The 23,183-nt window shown below is 39.9% G+C and overlaps 1 protein-coding gene across 1 annotated transcript in view; it reads right to left on the reverse strand.

The window, feature by feature from the left end:
- The window catches only part of LOC133538162 (aryl hydrocarbon receptor-like), a 77,980-nt gene that overhangs the window by 18,338 nt on the left and 36,459 nt on the right, over positions 1-23,183 (reverse strand). Inside the window, exons 3-5 of the mRNA XM_061879522.1 lie at positions 15,353-15,456; positions 1,238-1,327; positions 716-848 (exon numbers count right to left, since the gene is read on the reverse strand). Of these exons, the coding sequence (XP_061735506.1) occupies positions 716-848; positions 1,238-1,327; positions 15,353-15,456 (327 nt within the window). The remainder of the gene's footprint in view (positions 1-715; positions 849-1,237; positions 1,328-15,352; positions 15,457-23,183) is intronic.

Below are 23,183 nucleotides of genomic sequence, written 5' to 3' on the forward strand. Positions count from 1 at the left end.
CTAGCTGTCAACACTGAATATGGCATTGTTGTATTTTTTTTCACAGTTTATGAATTTACTTTCATATTTTGTTGAAGTATTATTCAATAAATATATTTATAAAGGATTTTTGAATTGTTTCTATTTTTAGAATATTTTGAAAAAATCTCAAGTACCTCTTGGCATACCTTCAAGTACCCCCATTTGAGAACCACTGCTGAAGTGCATGATTTATTGGCGAAATGAGCCTCCAAAATGTATTTTCCTTGGTTTAACATTTAATGTGTTGAGTCAACAATTGAAATGACAAGAAGAAACATTAAAACTGTTTTTTTTTTTAAATATTTGTAGGTTATGGTCTTCAACTGTGTATCTCCATCTTAAGTGATATTGTCATCAAGAGTTAGGGTTGGTTGTGTCAGAGCCTGTGTCAAGTTGCTAATAACCAAGACAAAAACCTAAGCACCTTAAAACCCAAAATACAGATGGGGACCACTTCACCTTGTAAGCCCCTGCTGAAGATTACAGGGTCATGTGACCCCGACCTGAGGATGGTTTTACGGCTTAATACCTAAACTGTGTCTAATATCGAAGCCCAAATGTGTGTAGGCCAACAGGGGCTCTTCCTAAAGACACGTTCGAAAAGAATGTCTACAACCGCGACAGTAAACAACCCGCAATTCCCAGCGTTGTCAAAATGTATTAGGGGTTTTTTTTTGATGAAGAGATGAACCACCTTGGGGTGAGTCTTGGCTGACAGTGGATGTCGCCGCAGGCGGCGGATTCAGCGCCCAGTGCAAGTTTCTTCGGAGCTCCTGCTGGTCTTCTGTATGAACAAGCTCGTACACACTCTGGTGCATGACGTCGGTCTAGGGAAAAAATGACCAAAGGGCTCAGAAATGGAGTCTGTTCCGAAACAAACAGTTGAGCTATGCTAACATGATACGATGGATTAGTGTAAAAAAAAATATCGGTGCTGCATGACATTGTTGTCTAGATAAGTGATCCGTGTGCTCAACTGTTGTGACTTGCTTTTCAAACAAAAGGCCAAACTAGAAAAGGTCATGTCTGTGTTCTTTTTTTGGAGGGGTGGTTGGATGCTGGGAGGGAACTCCAGGATGCTTAGAAAGTCCCAGCAGACGCTGCACGCACGCTGTCTATCCAAACATGAGGTGGTAAAGCCAGGTCTTGGAAATGTTTTTGAAATTTAAGGCCAACTTGGAAGTGACCGAGTATAAAACAACAAGCAATGAATGACCTGGTGGAAGCCCAAGTAGTCCTGGATGGTGTGGGAGGAGTAGAAGATGGTACCGCCGGCGGTGATCACCAGGACAAACCCGTTGAGAGCCTTCCGGGAAGGAACACAGAGTTAGTGAACGTCAAAGCGGGAAAGGCATGCAGCTAATTTTAGTTGCGTACGTTACATAATCGTGGCCTGGAATGAAAAACACAACAAACATAAATGTTCTTGTTGAGAACTGTACCAATGGCACAAACTCAAAGGTTTGACAACATTTGTTTCAGTGTCAACATTGGATTTCAGTTCCGTCGTCAACTAGCATAAACTGGTTGTAAAAAACGATTAACTTGGGCTTGGACACTTCACTGTAGGGCAGTGAATCTTTGGGCACCACACGATTCAATTCGATTCTTATAAATATACACGGGGGTGTATATTTTAGCATCCAGGATGAGTTAGTGCTGCAAGGGGTTCTGGGTATTCGTTCCTTTGTGTTTATGTTGTGTTACGGTGCGGATGTTCTCCCGAAATGTGTTTGTCATTCTTGTTTGGTGTGACTTCAGAGTGTGGCGCATACAGTAAGTGTGTAACTGGAGCACACAGGTCACGCGGCTTGTGCTCAATTAGCGTTTAGCATTGGAATCATGCTGACTGTGCTTCTTCTCCTTTATTTATTGACTACATTGCTATTTACACCTGTCCTAGTGCTCCCAAACAACAAGCATAGGCATTGTTCACATTTAAACGCATATGGTACCGGTAATCAACGACACCAATTTGCTGAATCTAGTCTTTTGTTGCACTCTACAAAGTGTTAGTACTGTAAGTGTTGTACTTATTACGCACCAGCTGTTTGATTGCAACGTGCATCTTAGTCGTAGTTCTCATTGACAAATTTGGAGGTGTTGAAATCGCCATGTAAAATTGATAATACGAACCAGTAGCTAGTCAATAACAAAGACAATGTATATTAGCATCAAGCTAGTGTATTACATTGGAGTATTTTTCAGTCAACTGCTTGTCTCATTTTAATGTACAGTATTTTTAACAGTGTTAAAGTTGTTTATACGGCCAGCCTCAGTGTGACCTGTATGGCTGTTGATCAAGTATGGCTTGCATTCACTTGTATGTATCTGTAAAAGCCGCATATATTTTGTGGGACTGGGCCGACACGCTGTTTGCATGGAGGAAAAGTGGACGTGACGACAGTTAGTAGAGGACACTAAAGGCAGTGCTTTTAAGGCACGCCCCCAATATTGTTGTCCGGGTAGAAATCGGGAGAAATTCAGGAGAATGGTTGCCCCGGGAGATTTTCGGTAGGGGCACTGAAATTAGGGAGTCTCCCGGAAAAATCGGGAGGGTTGGCAAGTATGGTCTGCGTTAGTGCTTATAATGACAAGATCACTCATATTATTTAATTTTCAGGTCATGTAAATGGAGTATTGTTGGCGTTTTCTGGATGTTTTTAGAGTATAATGAGAGGACCCTCCATATGTTGACTCAACTGTTAGCTATTTATTTACTATTTGGAATGCATAAAAAAGCCAAGAACATATATTCTTGTCTTACATAAGGATTGTGAATGATAAACACCACATCTCTTAACAATGTGTGCGTATTTCCAGTATGACTGATCTAATAATATGGTCAGAGTTACTCCAGTGACGTCAATCTCTGAAAATAGTCAAAGGCATTCGGAGCGGAGTATTCAAAATGGCCGACTGAATTTGTGGCATTTTCTGATGTTTAAACAGTGCATCAAATGATAATATAAATACATTTAATGAAGTCAAATTGAAATAAGGCTACAAGAGAAGTACCCTACACTTCTCTTTTGTCAAATGAATCTGAACAGCCGATATAGGCATCTACATCAACTATATGATTTGCCTGAGAAGCTGGACAGGACAAAAAAACAACAACTGTGTTTCCACATACTTTGTTGATTGCAAATACAATTGGATATGGATTTTTCCTAGGGGGCGTTAGAGCGTAATTTTGATTTTTGGGGTTTGGTTGTTTAATAAGTTGGGAAGGTTTGCCATACCGATGTGTGTGTAAAATTTGGTGAGTTTTGAAGCATGTTAAGGGGGACAGATTACAGCGCGAAGGTGCAGAATAATAATAAAGAAAGAAAGAAACATTAAAACCTTACAGATACAATAGGGTCCTCTGTTCCATTGTACCAATAGGAACATTGCAGTCCCTAAAAAAACAAAATTAGGGGTATTTTATCCAAACTAAGCAAAATTATCTGCCAATAAAACAAGAAAATTTAGCTTGTCAAGACTTTCAAAAACAAGTCAAAATTAGCTAACATCAATAAACCCCAAAATACCTTAAAATCATTTTATTCTCACTAATAAGAAGTGCACTTTTCTCGGTAGAAAAAAAAAAGACCTTTTTGCTCAATATGTTAAAAAATATTCTTAAATGAAGTAAATGCCAGTGCAATCATCTTAGTTTAGTCTTTATTTGAAGGGACAATTAACAGAAACATTAAGCTCAAAGACAGATATGTTCTGTACCAGATTATAGCTAAATAGCTAATTTCCATCTGCAGTCCCTGGCTACCTAAATTAAAGGGATACAAAAATCATGCAATAAAATTATATCATATCATGTCACGTAATCAAATTAACAAATGTCATAAAATGCCCTTTCATGGACACATATTTAATATACAATACAACCACACCTCATTTACATCATCACACAAAGACAATACATGCTCTTGTTCACATTCGTCATCATTTGTAAAAACAACCATGATTTTAACAGACACACCTCACAATTTACAACAAAAATGCTGTCATTGATAAATATAATACACATTAAGTTGATCTGTCAAACATAGTGCCCACCTTAGTGACCGTGTGAGCAGCTTTGATTACTCCAAAGCCACTTTTTAACTTCAATTGTAAATGAAGAGTAATCTGTTGCACTTCCATCCATTCATTCACTTTTTACCGCGGGGGGCGCTGGCACCTATCTCAGCTACAATCGGGCGGAAGGCGGCGTACACCCTGGACAAGTCGCCACCTCATCACAGGGCCAACACAGATAGACAGACAACATTCACACTCACATTCACACACTTGGGCCAATTTAGTGTTGCCAATCAACCTATCCCCAGGTGCATGTCTTTGGAAGTGGGAGGAAGCCGGAGTACCCGGAGGGAACCGACGCATTCACGGGGAGGACATGCAAACTCCACACAGAAAGATCCCGAGCTTGGGATTGAACCCAGGACTGCAGGACTTTAGTATTGTGAGGCAGACGCAGTAACCCTTTTTCCACCGTGAAGCCTGTTACACTTTTCAAGTTTTCAATCTTGACATAATGATATGCGCTCAGCATCATGATTCTTTTTTTTATGCTTGAAGTAAGACATTATTACTTTAAAAAAGCAGTTTTATACTTGTGAGTGTTGATGACACAGCTTTGCAACGGTTTATATTCTAGTTTCAAGCATGTTTTACTGAATATAGGTCATCAAATCTCAGCAACAACCTGTAATATCTTACTGAGATCATTTAGGACCTAAATCCTTAAAACAAGTAAAAAACTCTAACATAAAATCTGCTTAGTGAGAAGAATTATCTTATCAGACAAAAATGAAGCAAATATCACCCTTATTTGAAATAGTTAATCTTACTTAGATTTCAGTTTTTGCAGAGTACTTCAAGGGTTTGATGCCAATTGGTTCAATTGGCATCAAACCCTTAGTATGAGCAAAACTATGTTTATTTCTTTTTAGCCTCCATGGGCCTAATGAAGTCTCACTACATCTTTCTGTTCGGGTTACACATTTCGGGAAAAAAAATAGCCCACTACAAAGGAAGCTGGTTTACATGGAAAACATTTAAAAACATTTCTGACAACAGTCAAGACCTATGAAAAGGAAAGAACATGCCACTGAAATGGTAGAGAAGAAAACGCACTGATATTTCCACCTCCCCTAAATGTGCACATGCCCTTTCCGCGTTTACCAACATTCCGTAAACAAACAGGTCACAACAACGACAACACAAACACACACAAGCACGGCCGTCTCTTTCCAAAACCAGCCCAGGGGTCCAGCGAGTGACTCACGCTGGAGACTTCATGTTATTCTTTTGGATGACACACACACACACACACACACGCACACCCACGCACACACACACACACACACACACACACACACACACACACACACACACACACACTCGCAGCGAGTCACTACAATTATCTGCCACGCGTCTACCACAATAAACATCAACACCCAAATGTCAAAGGTGAAAATTGCACATTAGCTGCCACCAAATTGATGCTAAACGCTGTGAAAGAATGTTTGACTTTTGTGGTTTTTATCTACTGAAGATGTCTCCACGTTACTTTCCAGGTAAAGTCACCTATTTAGGGCCCAAGCAGCGAGCAAGCCGTGCAGGGGCCCTTTTGTAATTGCTGTGTTTTTCTTCTACAGGTTTTGATTCCTTTTTGAGGCCCTGAACATACACCAAAAGTCACTGTAGTGGAATTTCTGACTTTATACCATATTTTGTGTCTGTTTAAGTCCGAAAAAGAAAGTCTATCTAAAAGCCTATTTCTGAATCACTGGGAAGCAAAATGTAAGGGAAAGTTGAATTTGGGGTCGCACCAACCAGTCTGGGAGATGTGATGAATGTTTGTTTTGACTAGGAGATCCACGATTGTACTGGGGCCAGCAGTGGCAAAAACAACTCGACCTTGACCCATGAGGAGTCATATAAAAAAGCCAGTGGACCAAGAGTAGAGAGAAGATTTGCATGTTTTTCGTTTGATTCTGCTTCCTCTGGAGGACGGTATCTGTCTGCATGGGCAATTTAATCCAACTTGTACTAATTTGACTAATGGGTAAATTAAACTTTTGTACTAAAACCACTTTGTCTGCAGTTGAGTTTCGGATCATTCCACTACATCACCATATTTTGCAGCCTCAGCGACAAATGTTATCTTTTTGGGGTCCGGAAACTGAAATTTCAAAATTGGCTCCCTAGCGCCAGCTTAAAAATTAGAAGAAAAAAAATGTGCCCCCGTCTACCAGCTTCAGGTGTCGACAAAAAAAGCGCAGGACGCACATAAAAGTCTTAGGAACTCGCACCTGAAAACGAACAAGAAGTCAGCCATCTTGGTTTTTGTCTTCCATCATCGCAATTGCGAAGGCCATATTGAAATTGCTGGGTTTTTTTCTACATATTTGGACGCCTTTTCGAGGCCCTTAACATGCATGAAAAGTTCCCAGAATTTGCTGCCTGTAGACAGGTTTCGACGCCTTTTTGAGGCCCTGATTATGCACCAAAAGTCCCCATATTTTGCAGCCTAAGTGAAAAATGTCATATTTTTGGGGTCCCGAAAATGAAATTTCAGAATTGGCTCTGTAGCGCCACTTTAAAAAAAAAATAATCGCAGAAAACGTCCATTATGATGGGACGCACATAAAAGTCTCAGGAACCTGTACCTGAAAACGAACAGGAAGTCACCCATCTTGGTTTTTGTCTTCCATCATCGCAAGGGCCCTATTAGAATTTTTGTGTTTTTTCTTCTATAAGTTTGGACACTTTTTGAGGCCCTTAACATGCACCAAAAGTCCCCATATTTTGCAGCATCTTTCGGGTATGGCGATAAATGTTATACTTTTGGGCTCCCGAAATGTTTGGAGAAAATTTAGAGCATTGTCAGAGTCCGAGTCATGTTAGCATGTTATAATGAGAACAGATTACGGTGCTATTGTTAGCATGATAACGTACAAAAAGTTAACATACTTTTAAGAGGGCGCCAAGTATCAAAATCTAAAAAATTTTAGTTTCTAATGACTAAAATGAGCTAAAATACTAGTATTAAACATTTGCATGATAACGTTAACATGCTAACAGGAAGAGTTAGCATACTTTTAGGTTTGGCGCCAAATATAAAAAAATCAATGGTTTTTAGTTGCTTACAAATACAATTACATACATTTTTTGCATAAAACCTTCGCACTAACTAACATAATATATGTTAGCATACTTCTAAAATGGCGCCCCGTTTCCAAGGACATGTTTTTATGTTTGAATGAATAAAATTACCTACAATTTTAGCTTTTTCTCTCTGGCGATCACCGAGGGTGGACGCTCCCCTTTCCTCTCCCTTATCTCTCCTGCTTGCTTCTTTGTTTTGTCTTGTCTTAACTTTCTTGTTGCCTCTTTTTGCACTGCTTTCCAAATCTAAACATTGGAACTATTTAACTGGCCTCAACAAAATTGACAAGATCTTGGGTTTGGGGGAACCTGCTGTCGTGACGAAGCGGTTGTTGCTGGACACCCGACAGACTCTTGGGAGAAGAAGGAGTGCAGCGTGCCTTGCGACCCTTTTCTGTCGAAGACGTGAATATATCCACCTATTCGGAATTATGACAACAGGACATCTGCTGATTGGAGCAAGCTTTGCTCTGGTTTGTCGACAAATTGGAAGTTGCTGGCAGTCTTCAAAGTACCCCAAAGGTGCCACAAATGATTGGAGGATGCGGGAAGAACTGTGGATCACATCGGACTGTCTACCCCGCAATTTTTGAGGACCAGTCATAGACAATTTAGAGTGAAAAGCAAATTTTATTTTCACTCGCATACAAATCATTTTAACTTGGATTGTTTCCAGGGTGTACCCCGCCTTCCGCCCGATTGTAGCTGAGATAGGCACCAGCGCCCCCCGCGACCCCGAAAGGGAATAAGCGGTAGAAAATGGATGGATGGATGTTTCCCTGGCTTCGAGACTCTCCCGAAGATCGCTGCAGCGAAGACACAACAAACTCCCTTTTTTGCCTCTCATCGACACACACCTGTTGTTGTGAACTTTGGACTAGCGACGGCAAATACATCAAGGCCGTGGAACAGAGACACACTATGGGCTTATACACTCACACACACACACACATACACAAAAAAATATATACGCCACACATACACCCCCTGTCCCCCAATCCAACGCCCTCGACGCAAATCCCGTAGGGGTGATGAATGGATGGTCAGCGCCTGAGAGCTGCGATCTACCACCATGACCTTGAACTACATTCCCTCTGTTGCTAGATATCTCGAGCTGTATGTTGTAATATGTATATGTGCCTTGCTATGGAGGTTTTTTCTCACTCCGAACTGGGGCCCCCTTAGGAACCCAGTCTGGATTGTATTTTTTTACTCATCGTTTACCTTTTTCCCATCTTTTACGGGGCGCCTTATGGCGACCCATCAGCGTTCTTGTTCTGTAACCCTGTACTTTGTTTGTTTGTCTAGTCTTGAATAGGTTTGTGCTGAAAACAAAGTTTCGTTGTACTTGTTGCAATGACAATAAAGACCTACCTACCTACCTACCTAAAATGCTATCTTAAAATGCTAGCATGCTACTATTAGCCTAGGATGAGTTAGTATACCTTGAAGATGGTGTCAAGTATCAAAAGCCAAGATTTGTAGGTTCAAACAAATAAAATAAGACAAAAAGCCAACATAAATCCTAAGCATGATAACATTAACAAGTTAACATGGGAACAGTTAGCATATTTGCAAGATGGTGTCGAGTATCAAACTCCACTAACTTTACGTTTAGTTGAATGCAATTAGCTAAAATGCTAGCTTAAAACATTAGCATGCTAATGTTAGTAAGATCCATCCATCCATCCATTTCCTACCGCTTTTGGTCGCGGGGGGTGCTGGAGCCTATATCAGCTGCATTTGGGCGAAAAGCGGTGTACACCCTGGACAAGTCACCACCTCATCACAGGGCCAACAAAGATAGACAGACAACATTCACACACTAGGGCCAATTTAGGGTTGCCAATCAACCTATCCCCAGGTGCATGTTTTTTTGGCGGTGGGAGAAAGCTGGAGTACGCAGTCACGGGGAGACCATGCAAACTCCATACAAAAAGATCCCGGCCCGGGATTAAACTCAGGACTACTCAGGACTTTTGTATTGTGAGGCACATGCACTAACCCCTATTCCACCGTGCTGCCTGTTAATAAGATAACAAAGGAAAAGTTAGTATACTTCAAAGATGGTGTCAAGTATCACAAACCATGAAAAATACAAGTAGCTACGAAGCAAGCATTAAACTTTAGCAAGTATGCTAACATTAATATGTTAGCATACTTGTAAGATAGCACAAAAAAAGGATTTACAAGCCACCCATTTTTGGTTTAAGTGATTGAAGTGATCTAAATGCAGCTCTGAAATCAATCTTCCCTTACTGCCGCCACTCTGAGCGGGGTGCAAACCCCCTGTCAGGATAATTGTATCTAAGTTATCACAAAACTTTGTGTTTCAATGAGTTCCCAGCGAGAAGACAAAAGCTGTCTTTGATCCTACCAAGCAAAAGGCTTGTAAAACTCCACTGTGTAGGGTGGGAAACGACATGAAGGCATTGGTTTCTTTGATGTATTATAATCCACAAGAAGATTTTGTCTTGACCCGAGATCTACAAAGCGGAGAGGAAGCAGAGCCCGACTCCTCTCCAGGCACCTTTTTTTTTTAACCGTTTTGTGAAAAAGGCGACGGCTATTTACGACCCCCTCCCTTAGTAACAGCTGTTGCCATGCAATCAGGGAAAGTCCAAAAAAAAGAGGAGGCGTACAATCTTTCGTCAGAGCGTGGGGGGACTGTACAAAGAGTACAGTCCAGACGTTTTTCCTCAATTGAATTCTGTTTAGGTTTATTTCCTTGCTTCTTGTCTTGTTTAATAGATGTCATCAGTGTTTGAACCTGACACCCCCTTTGCCAGATTGAGAGGTAAGTGTGCCCAGCCCTGCGGCTAGCATACTTTTTGAAGTTGTCAGGGAGTGAAGTTTCCCAACGTACACATGGCCCAGCCGCCCTGTCTGGCCTCCGTAACAACCGCATATTACGTTAGCATGCTAATGTTAGCACGATATCATAGGAAAAGTTAGCATATTTCATGGTATTTCACATACTTTCCATCCAAAATAAAAAGCTGGCGCTGTCCAATCAAGCAGGAGGCCCCCGATTTGGAATTTTCACCTCCTGACTCTGTGTGAGCCTTCATCTTTCATTACCAGCTCGCCAGAAGAACCAGGAGACTTTGGGACAAGAAAGAAAACCCCCCGGTTGGATCCAGTTTTGCTGGAGCCGGACGAGCAGCTCCTTCCCGCCCTGCCATGCCAGTGTGGCGCATATTGGGAGGAACTGGGCTGGAAAATCAACGAGTCCAGGACATCAAAGGCGACCTGGCAGCCATTCGAGTTTTGGTTTTGTCCCGTCACACATCACAGTCCAGGAACAAAACCATACACAAGATAAGAGACACGGTTTTACATTTTTGAAATTTTCATTCAAACCACTTTGATACATTTTATATGTAAAAGATACTAACACCAACACAAAGTAGGTCAATCAATAAATGCTAAACTTTTCAACACAATACCCACATCTTAGGTATCGGTTTATTCCACGTAATTCTGCTTTAAATTCAGCATTTTCAAGCATTATTAAGGTGAGATGAACTAAAAATAGCAATGCTACATTGTGTTGGCGACTACTCCAGACCAAAACAATCAGACTGTGATGTTCAGTATCGTGGCCACTGATTGGCTCAGGCTCAGGCAGCATTAGTAGCATTCAAATGCTAACTTTTAAAGCAATTTTGCAGCCGAATGCCTCAGCATCATATCACTTGGTGCTTGACACATGTTAAGGTGTTAGCGTGCTAACATTACCATGTTAATTTTTTGAGCCAATTTTGCAGCGGAACACCTCAGTCATATGACCTGGTACTTACCACATGTTCATTGTTAGCATGCTAAAGTTTACATTGTAGCATGCTAACATTACCATGACATTTTTTTAACCAAATTTTGCAGCCGAACACCTCAAAATCAGATAACTTGGTACTTGACACATGCTAACATGATAGCGTGCTAACTTTTTTGCGGTCAATTTTACAGCCAGATACCTCAGAATAATAACACTTGGTACTTGACACATGTGAACTGTTAGCTTGGTAAAGTCCCCAAGCTAGCATGCTAACAATATCATGTTATTTTTTTAGAAACATTTTGCAGCCGAACACCTTAGAGTCATATGACTTGGTACTTGACACATGCTAAATGTTAACATGCTAACATTACCATGCTATTTTTTTTGTGTGCAAATTTTGCAGCCAAACAACTTAAGAGTCATATAACTTGGTACTTAACACATGCTATCATGTTAGCATGCTAACATTCCCATGCTATTTTTTTTTTGCGCCAATTTTACCTCTAAACACCCTCGAGTCATATCACTTGGTACCTGACATATGTTAACGCTTGCATGCTAACATTACCATGCCATTTTTTAGCAACTTTTGCAGCCGAACAACTTTTTTTAGACAATTTTACATTCAAACACCCCAGAAGCATATCACTTGGTACTTGACACACACTAACATGTCAGCATGTAAACATTACCAAGCAATATATTTTGGCCAATTTTGCAGCCAAATACCTCTGAATCATATCACTTGGTAGTCAACCTATGTCAACTGTTATCATGCTAAAGTATACATTTAGCATGCTAGCATTACCATGCACATTTTTTTTTAGCAAATTTTGCAGCTGAACAGCTCAGTCATTTAACTTGGAACTTTACACATGCTAACGTCTTAGCTTGATAACATCACCATGCTAACTTTTTTTTAGACAATTTTGGTGCTGAATACCTCAGAATCATACCACCTGGTACTTGACATCTGCAAACTGTTAACATGCTAAGGTTTACATGCTAGCATGCTAATGTTATCATGCCATTTCTTTAGCCACTTTTGCAGTCGAACAAGTCAGTCATACAACTTTGTACTTGACACACGCTAACATGTCAGCATGTTAACAGGACAATACTTTTTTTTGGGGGGGGGGGGGGGCATTTTGCCGCCAAACAGCTAACAATCATATCACTTGGTACTTGACCTATGTTGACTAGTATCATGGTATAGTAAACATTTTAGCATGCTAGCATTACCATTGCCATTTCTTTAGCAGACTTTCAGCCCTTCAGCTCAGTCATATAACTTGGTACTTTGCACATGCTAATGTCTTAGCTTGCTAAAATCACCATGCTAACTTCTTTTTTTTTAGACAATTTTGCAACACATGCCAAAGTAGTTGGGAGAAGGCATGTTCACCACTCTGTTACATCACCTTTTCTTTTAACAACACTCAATAAACGTTTGGGAACTGAGGAAACTAATTGTTGAAGCTTTGAAAGTGGAATTCTTTCCCATTCTTGTTTTATGTAAAGCTTTAGTCGTTCAACAGTCCGGGGTCTCCGCTGTCGTATTTTACACTTCACAATGCGCCACAAGTTTTCAATGGGAGACATGTCTGGACTGCAGGTGGGCTAGGAAAGTACCCGCACTCTTTTACTACGAAGCCACGCTGTTGTAACATGTGGCTTGGCATTGTTTTGCTGAAATAAGCAGGGACGTCCATGATAACGTTGCTTGGATGACAACATATGTTGCTCCAAAACCTGTATGGACCTTTAAGCAATGGTAAGTTACCCATGCCTTGGGCACTAATGCACCCCATACCACCACAGATGCTGGCTTTTGAACTTTGGGCCTATAACAATCCGGATGGTTATTTTCCTCTTTGTTCCGGAGGACACCACGTCCACAGTTTCCAAATATAATTTGAAATGTGGACTCGTCACACCACAGAACACTTTTCCACTTTGCATCAGTCCATCTTAGATGAACGCCGCGGCGTTCCTTGGTGTTGTTGATAAATGGCTTTCGTATTGCATAGTAGAGTTTTAACTTGCACTTACAGCTGTAGCAACCAACTGTAGTTACTGACAGTGGTTTTATGAAGTGTTCCTGAGCCCATGTGGTGATATCCTTTACACACTGATGTCGGTTTTTGATGCAGTACCGCCTAAGGGATCAAAGGTCCGTACTATCATCGCTTACGTGCAGTGATTTCTCCAGATTCTCTGAACATTTTGATGATTTTACGGAACGTAGATGGTAAAATCCCTAAATTCCTTGCAATAGCTCGTTGAGAAATGTTGTTCTAAAACTGTTCGACAATTTGCTTACAAATTGGTGACCCTCGCCCCATCCTTGTTTGAGAAGTTAATTATTATTTGCAAAAAAAAAATAAAGTTTATGAGTTTGAACATCAAATATCTTGTCTTTGTAGTGGATTCAACTGAATATGGGTTGAAAAGGATTTGCAAATCATTCCATTCCGTTTATATTTACATCTAACGCAATTTCCCAACTCATATGGAAACGGGGTTTGTATTTACATTTTTTCCAACTTATTTTACTTTGTAGTAAACTTGTTTTACCTTCTATTAACCTCATTTTACCTTCTAATTACCTTATTTTACCTTTTTTCACCTTTAATTTACCTGCAAGTAACCTTGTTTTACCTTCTATTGACCCTATTTTACCTTTTATTTACCTTCTTTTACCCTTTTTCCCCTTCAATTTAAATGTGTTTACCCTTTTCAATTTATTTTACACTCTATTCAACTTATTTTACATTTTTTCACCTTTTACTTACCTTGTTTTACCCTTTCAACCTTCTTTCATCTTTTTTTTTTTTTTTACCATTTATTTATCCCTTTTCTAACTACTTTTACCTTCTATTTACCCTTTTCACCTTCTATTTTACTGTCTTCACCGTTTTACGTTTCATCAACCTTTTTTTTTAACCTTTTAATTGTTGACATTGTTTAACCCTCCTTTTCACCTTCTATTTACCTTATTTTACCTTCTATTTAACTTTTTCAACATTGGCAACGCGGGCAGCACGGTGGTAAAAAGGGTTTGTGCGTCTGCCTCACAATAAAAAGTTCCAGTAGTCCTGGGTTCAATATGGGGCTCGGGGTCTTTCTGTGTGGAGTTTGCATGTTCCCCCCGTGACCGCGTGGCTTCCCTCCGGGTACTCCGGTTTCCTCCCACCTCCAAAGACATGCACCTGGGGATAGGTTGATTGGCAACACTAAATTGGCCCTAATGTGTGGCAGCTGAGATAGGCTCCAGCACCCCCTGCAACCCCAAAAGGGACAAGCAGCAGGAAATGGATGGATGGACCTTCTATTGCCTTCTATTTCACTGCTTTTACCTGTTATCTACCTTCTTTTACCTTTAAATTGTTTAACTGTTTTACCCTCCTTTTCACCTTATTTGACCTTTTTTCACCCTATTATACCTTCTATTTACATTCGCTACCCATTTTCACCTTCTATTTACCTTGAGTTTAAGTTTATTTGGAACATGCAAGCATACACATGATACATCACAATTTCCAGTTTCTCTTTTCTACATGTTCGAAAAGGAGTAGGAAGAAGCAGAGCTTATTTAATCCTACACCTTTTCTTTTACATAACAGATGCTAAAACTTTTGTTCACTTCCTGTTCTCAACGCATTCACAATGTATACCCCATAAGTAATCACAATAAAAATAAATAGATAAATAATTGGTGAAGTAAGTTATATTCCATACGATGAAATAAGTAAGATTATTTTGAGAATGAAGGAATGGATGGATGAATAAATTCTGAATGTTTATCATGATTCTTCTTTTTTGTACTTTGTAAACACTAAGTTTTAAGAGTTTCTTGGAGTGGATCATATAAGTACATTGTTTGATTGCTTTGCTTAATCCATTCCATAAATTACCTAAATTCCATAACCTTAATGTACCTTCTATTGAGCTTTTTAACCTTGTATTTGCCTTTGTTATCTTCTATTTACCTTCTGTTACCTCTTTTCACCTTCTATTAACCTTCTTTTACCCTTTTTTTTTTTACCATTTTTGGCACATTCAACAATAGCGTGATAATAATGAGACAAAATGGTGCCAAGTGATTCATTCAAACTATGACACCTCCATGTATGTTTTTGGAACAGCTGAGGAGCAAACAGACGTGCGAGTGTTTTAGTTTTGGTTTTATTTCTGCAGCCCGTGCTCAAAATGCCACACTATTGTTGCACGCGACAGACGCGTCGAGTGTAAAGCAGCCGCGAGGGCGTGGTCCTGCGACGGTGGCCTGAATAGAGTTTTGTGGTCTTGTGGCCGAGAAAGAAAAAGAGAAAATGTCATGTCACAAGAAACCTTCTCCCTTTTACTCACCTGCAGTAAAAGCTCTCCCTCAGGTATCTTGGCCTCCGCCGCTGCTGATGTGTTGTCGTCGCCATTATTCAACGCCACTGGAGTCACTCGGTTGTTCAGCGCCACTGTGGAGAGGACACGGACATTTTGTTTGGTCATGGACTAAGACTTGTAACACCAAAGCAGGGAAGTCACAGTCCTTGTTATTGAAAGTCACAGTGAATATACTGTACATGAATATGAATGTATAAGAGCTTTGGCACACAATGTGCATAAGAAAGGCTTTTTGATTACTTTAATTTTTAGTAAAAGATTGCACAGATAATATTAAAGTGAACAAAAAATGTTTTGTCAAAACTGGAAGAATAATACACACCTTTCTTCAGAAAGTGCTTTGTTGAATCCAGCCTTTTTTTGGAGGCCACATAAATGATATGGCAGGCCACGTAAAATAATGCGGCATATAAAATCAGAAAATATGGCTGTGGAGAGACGGAGTCGACGAGTCGACAGCAGGCTAGGACAAACAGTGGTCCTGCCCAAGATGGCGGCCAGGGGGCGGAGCATGCAGCGGAGCGGAGAGGCAGGGCACGCCTGGAGCGACACTGCTGAGTCAGGTGCGTGAACGACACACCTGCTCTCAATCCCTGCATCTTCCGCTTCAGCATAAAAGGGGAGAAGGAGGAGCAATCGTGGCAGAAGTAGGAGAGGAAACACCCGACAACGAAGACGACAAGAGCGACCAGGACAGAGATGAGCCCCCGCGGAAGACGCAGCCACTGGCCACCGAAAGGTGCGCCGAGACGAGCAGGAAGAGAGGTCGTGCTAGAAATTGGCGCGACCGATTTAAACGAAAACTTGTTGCTGAAATAATAAACAATAGTCAAACCTGCTACCATGCGTCTTGCATCGATGGTCACTGCAACCCACACGATGACGGCTGGAGACCTGTCACAGTGGCGGGCCACATATATAAAAGCAGCATATCACAGGAAATGACGCGGTAGGCCAGGTAAAATAACATAACGAGCCACTTTAAATGACACAGCACCCCACAAAAAATAATGTGGCATATCAATTTAAATGAGATAGCGGTACACAATAATTAATTCAGCATATCACATAAAATGATCCGGTAGGATAGTTAAAATAACATGGCGGTTCACATAAAATAATACGGCACATCACAAAAAAAAAATGCATGGCGGGCCGCATAAAATGACATTGTAGGCCACGTAAAATAATGTGGCGGGCCACTTTAAATGATGGGGCGAGTCATGTAAAATAACATGGCGAACCACATCAAAGTAATGTGGCGGGTCACAATAGAAGCTGCGGCCTCTATTGTAATTACATTGTGATCTACATTAAATTATATGGCAGGCCACATAAATAATTCGGCAGGACCATATAAATGATGTGGTGTGTCACGTAAAATAATGCTGCAGCACCACATAAAATAAAATGGCGGGCCAATTTAAATGATATGGCACCCCACATTAAATATTGCGGCATATCAAATACAAACCCCATTTCCAAATGAGTTGGGAAATTGGGTTGGATGTAAATATAAACGGAGTACAATGATTTGCAAATCATTTTCAACCCATATTAAATTGAATGCACTACAAAGACAAGATATTTGATGTTCAAACTCATAAACATTACTTTTTTTTTAAATAATAATTAACTTAGAATTTCATTGCTGCAGCACATGCCAAAGTAGTTGGGAAAGGGCATGTTCACCACTGTCTTACATCACCTTTTCTTTTAGCAACACTCAATAAACATTTGGGAACGGAGGAAACTAATTGTTGAAGCTTTGAAAGTGGAATTCTTTCCCATTCTTGTTTTATGTAGAGCTTCAGTCGTTCAACAGTCCGGGGTTTCTACTATCGTATTTTACGCTTCATATTGCACCACACATTTTCGATGGGAGACAGGTCTGGACTGCAGGCGGGCCAGGAAAGTACCCGCGCTCTTTTTTAAGGAAGCCACGCTGTTGTAACACGTGCTGAATGTGGCTTGGCATTGTCTTGCTGAAATAAGCAGGGGCGTCCATGAAAAAGACGGCGCTTAGATGGCAACATATGTTGTTTCAAAACCTGTATGTACCTTTCAACATTAATGGTGCCTTCACAGATGTGTAAGTTACCCATGCCTTGGGCACTAATGCACCCCCATACCATCACAGATGCTGACTTTTGAACTTTGCGTCGATAACAGTCTGGATGGTTCGCTTCCCCTTTGGTCCAGATGACACAATGTCGAATATTTCCAAAAACAATTTGAACTGTGGACTTGTCAGACCACAGAACACTTTTCCACTTTGCATCAGTCCATCTTAGATGATCTCGGGCCCGGAGAAGCCGGCGGCCTTTCTGGATGATGTTGATAAATGGCTTTCGCTTTGCATAGTAGAGCTTTAACTTGCACTTACAGATGTAGCGACGAACTGTATTTAGTGGCAGTGGTTTCCTGAAGTGTTCCTGAGCCCATGTGGTGATATCCTTTAGAGATTGATGTCGGTTTTTGACACAGTGCCGTCTGAGGGATCGAAGGTCACGGTCATTCAATGTTGGTTTCCGATCATGCCGCTTACGTGGAGTGATTTCTCCAGATTCTCTGAACCTTTTGATGATATTATGGACCGTAGATGTTGAAATCCCTAAATTTCTTGCAATTGCACTTTGAGAAACGTTGTTCTTAAACTGTTTGACTATTTGCTCACACAGTTGTTGACAAAGGGGTGTACCTCGCCCCATCCTTTCTTGTAAAAGACTGAGCATTTTTTTGGGAAGCTGTTTTTATACCCAATCATGGCACCCACCTGTTCCCAATTAGCCTGCACACATGTGGGATGTTCCAAATAAGTGTTTGATGAGTATTCCTCAACTTTATCAGTATTTGGTGCCACCTTTCCCAACTTCTTTGTCACGTGTTGCTGGCATCAAATTCTAAAGTTAATGATTATTTGCCCAAAAAATGTTTATCAGTTAGAACATCAAATATGTTGTCTTTGTAGCATATTCAACTGAATATGGGTTGAAAATGATTTGCAAATCATTGTATTCCGTTTATATTTACATCTAACACAATTTCCCAACTCATATGGAAACGGTGTTTGTAAAATGATGTGGCAGGCCACGTAAATTAAAGCAGCATATCACATAAAATGATTCGGTAGGCCAATTAAAATACCATGCCGGGAAAATTTAAATGAAACGGCAGCCCACCATAAAAACAATTCGGCATATCAAATGAAATGACATGGCGGGACACATAAATTAAGGCGGCATGTCACATAAAATGACACAATAGGTCAGATAAAATAACATTGCGGTCCTCATAAAATGACATTGAAGGCCGCTATGTGGCAGGCCACTTTAAATGACACGTCAACCCACAAAAAACAATGTGGCATATCAAATGAAATGACATGGCGATGGCGGGACACATAAATGAACGCGGCATGTCACATAAAATGACACGATAAGTAAGATAAAATAACATGGCGGTCCTCATAAAATGAAATTGTAGGCCGCAATGTGGCAGGCCACATAAATGATGGGGCGAGTCACAAAAAATTTTGCAAAGCTGGACGGCCAGTTAACATCTGAATGTCCGCCAATCTGCACACAATTTATTGTGTTTCGCTAAAGTCATTTACAAAAGGTAAAAATGCAAAGCGATATGCTAATGGAGCAAGCAGCTACACAACAGCTAAGCACACTATAGCGCGCAAGCGAGACATACCGTATTTCCTTGAATTGCCGCCGGGGCGCTAATTAATTTAAAACCTCTTCTCACTCCTGCGCTTACCAAAGGCATGCGGTAAAAGTAAGCATGCGCTAATTATTTTAAAACCTCTTCTCACTCCGGCACTTACCAAAGGCATGCAGTAAAAATTTAAGTGTGATGTAAGCTCGGACCTTAAATCCTACTGAATAGCTCTTAATCTTCTTCCCTTTATGCGATTTAAAATTACCGGTATTGAAATCAGCCTCCTCCATTTTGAAAATGATGACAGGGGAAGTGTCACTCGTAATGTCATGAGTTTGACTAGGCGGTAATACTAAGCATGCGCTAATTATTTTGGGAAGCGAGTTTGACCAGGCAGTAATTCAAGGCAGGCCCATACTATATGCCCTGCGGCAATTCAAGGAAATACGGTATGTAATAACAATTAAACAATATTGCAGTGTAAAATATCACCTTTGCCAATATAAAACAAGTACCAAATAAATATAGTTGCATATTACTTACACATACAAAGTCCCCACAAATCAGAAAGTATCCAGTAACAAACGTGTTTGTATCATTTTGCTTCGTGAGTTTATTTTCATTAACTATTGTGGCCAGGAGATGTCCCCCACTCCAAAAAAAAACAACAACATATAAAGATAGTGTTTTCCCTTTCTTGTCTGACTAATTCCTTGGACTGGATTAGGACTTTAACATAATAAGTAATTGTAAAAAAACATTTAAAACATGTTTGTTCTGGCAACATAAGCTAGCAGGTAATGTTCTTAGGTTTTTTGGTTTGTGTTTACCTATAACATTTGTTTAAAAAGCTAGCATAATGACATTAGCATGCTAACAGGTAGCATTTTTCAAATAACAAAATAAATGATGCTTGGATGTAAATTTGGAAAATTGGCAAAAAAAAAAAGCTTGAATGCTATAATACTAACTGTAACATCCGTCAAGTACCAAAAATTATTTCTCTGGAACATATACCTGAAAAATGTGTTCAAAGAGTTAGCATGCTTCAAGTACCAAAATATGACTGGTGTATGTATACCTATAAAATGTGCTTAAAAAGCTACACTCCAAACTTTAGCATGCTAACAGGTAGCATTCGTCAAGTAACAAAAAAAATGAAGTTGAGATCTAAACCTGGGAAAATGCTAAAATACTAACTGTAACATCCATCAAGTACCAAAAATTATTTCTCTGGAATATATACCTGAAAAATGTGTTCAAAAAGTTAGCATGCTTCAAGTACCAAAATATGACTGGTGTATGTATACCTATAAAATATGCTTAAAAAGCTACACTCCAAACTTTAGCGTGCTAACAGGTAGCATTCGTCAAGTAACAAAAAAAATGAAGTTGAGATCCAAACCTGGAAAAATGGCTAAAAAAGCTAGCATGCTAAAATACTAACTGTAACATCCGTCAAATACCAAAAATTATTTCTCTGGAATATATACCTTAAAAAATGTGTTCAAAAAGTTAGCATGCTTCAAGTACCAAAATATGACTGGTGTATGTATACCTAAAAAATGTGCTTAACAAGCTACACTCCAAACTTTAGCATGCTAACAGGTAGCATTTGTCAAGTAACAAAAAAAATGAAGTTGAGATCTAAACCTGGAAAAATGGCTAAAAAAGCTAGCATGCTAAAGTACTAACACTAACGTGTCAAGTACCAAAACATATTACTTTGCGATGTATACATGACAATTGTGTTTAAAAAGGTAGCATGCTAAAATTAGTGTGCATCAAGTACCAAAATATGACTGGTGTATACCTATAACACAGTGGTTCTTAACCTGGGTTCGATCGAACCCTAGGGGTTCGGTGAGTCGGCCTCAGAGGTTCGGCGGAGGTCAAAACACACCCGACTCATCGTGTCAATAAAAACTTCTCCCTATTAGGGTATTACGTGTACGGCAACAGCTGAAGTAACACTGATTTGCAGGTGTGTAATTTGTTGTGAGTTTATGCACTGTGTCGGTTTGTTCTTTGAACAAGGTGATGTTCATGCACGGTTCATTTTGTGCACCAGTAAAAACATGGTAACACTTTAGTATGGGAACATATTCACCATTAACTAGTTGCTTATTAACATGCAAATTAGTAACATATTGGCTCTTAACTAGTCATTATTAAGTAGTTATTAATGCCTACTTCGGCATGGCCTCATTATAACCCTAACCCTCTAACCCTAAACAAATAACTCCAAATTAAGTCTTTGTTACTTAGAATATGTTCCCCTAGTGTCAAAAAACCCCTCTAAATTAAGTCTTTGTTACTTAGAATATGTTCTCCATACTAAAGTGTACCAAAAACACATAACTTTGTCTTGAATTGGAAAAAAACAACATTTTATTTTTCACTAAGAAGGGTTCAATGAATGTGCAATTGAAACTAATTGGGTTCGGTAACTCCAACAAAGTTAAGAACCATTGCTATAACATTTGTTTAAAAAAATCCAACTTTAAAAATGGCAAACGGGAGGTGCCTGCATTGAGACATGAGAACCTGAGCGGTGGTCAGGCACATTAATCTCTGACCTCTGCGGGAGCACCGGTTTGCGACCCGTGATGGCCTTTGACCCCGGGGTGGGGGGGGCTGACGTCTGACTTGATTGGGTAACTGGGTTGTGGGTCAGATCTTTTGTTGTCCTCAAAGGAGGGTAACAAGCAGTGAGCTCGCCCTACGGACTTGGTGCGACTCGGCCCTTCACACGGGACACGGCTTTGGTCCGACACCCCCTGACCTTATTCTACGTCCTTTTGACGACAGCGTGTGACCTAATCCGACGCCGTCGTCGGCCAATGGCGTGGGGAGTCGTTACGGATTGTGTTAGCGTGCGGCTGCAAAGGACAAACGGCGTTGGCTGTGCGACGACACGTTAGCACGGTTAGTGCAGGTGTGCCCAAACCTTTTCCACTGAGGGCCACAGACTGACACATCCAAAAGGATGTGGTGGCCATTTTGCTCGTTTTCACCTTCAACCTGGAGATGTTTTTCAAAACAACTAGAAAATACAACTTCCGTCAAAATTTCGTGTGAATGCTGAAATGCTAACACAGAACTGAAATGCTAACAGTTAGCATGCTGGTCAGATAGCGTCAAATTACAAAAAGGGGAACATGCTATCAATAGCCCGTTTATAGCTAGCATTAGTAAAATGACAAAATATATGACACTGATATGTATACTAGCAACTAGGGGTGTGGGAAAAAATCGATTCGAATATGAATCGAATCGTTTACGTTGTGCGATTCAGAATCGATTCTCAATTTTAAAAAATCGATTTATTTATTTAAAAAAATTTTTTTTTATCAATCCAACAAACCACTACACAGCAATACCATAACGATGTAATCCAATTCCAAAACCAAACCTGACCCAGCAACACTCAGAACTGCAATAAACAGAGCAATTGAGAGGAGACACAAACACGACACAGAACAAACCAAAAGTAATGAAACAAAAATGAATATTATCAACAACTGCATCAATATTAGTTATAATTTCAGCATAGCAGTGATTAAAAATCCCTCATTGACATTATCATTAGACATTTATAAAAATAATAAAAAAGAACAATAGTGTCACAGTGGCTTACACTTGCATCGCATCTCATAAGCTTGACAACACACTGTGTCCAATGTTTTCACAAAGATAAAATAGGTCATATTTTTGGTTTGTTTAATAGTTAAAACAAATTTACATTATTGCAATCAGTTGATAAAACATTGTCCTTTACAATTATAAAAGCTTATTTAAAAAAAATCTACTACTCTGCTAGCATGTCAGCAGACTGGGGTAGATCCTGCTGAAACCCTATGTATTGAATGAATACAGAATCGTTTTGGATCAGAAAAATATCGTTTTTGAATTGAGAATCGAATCGAATCGAATCGAAAAAAAATCAATATATTATCGAATTGTGACCCCAAGAATCGATATTGAATCGAATTGTGGGACACCCAAAGATTCACAGCCCTACTAGCAACATTTGCTAAAAAAAAAAGGCTAGCATGCTAAAAAACTAACTGTAACATATGTCAAGTACCAAAATATATTACTTTGCGATGTATGCACGAATAATGTG

Source organism: Nerophis ophidion, linkage group LG19, assembly GCF_033978795.1.
Source record: "Nerophis ophidion isolate RoL-2023_Sa linkage group LG19, RoL_Noph_v1.0, whole genome shotgun sequence".
NCBI lineage: Eukaryota > Metazoa > Chordata > Actinopteri > Syngnathiformes > Syngnathidae > Nerophis > Nerophis ophidion.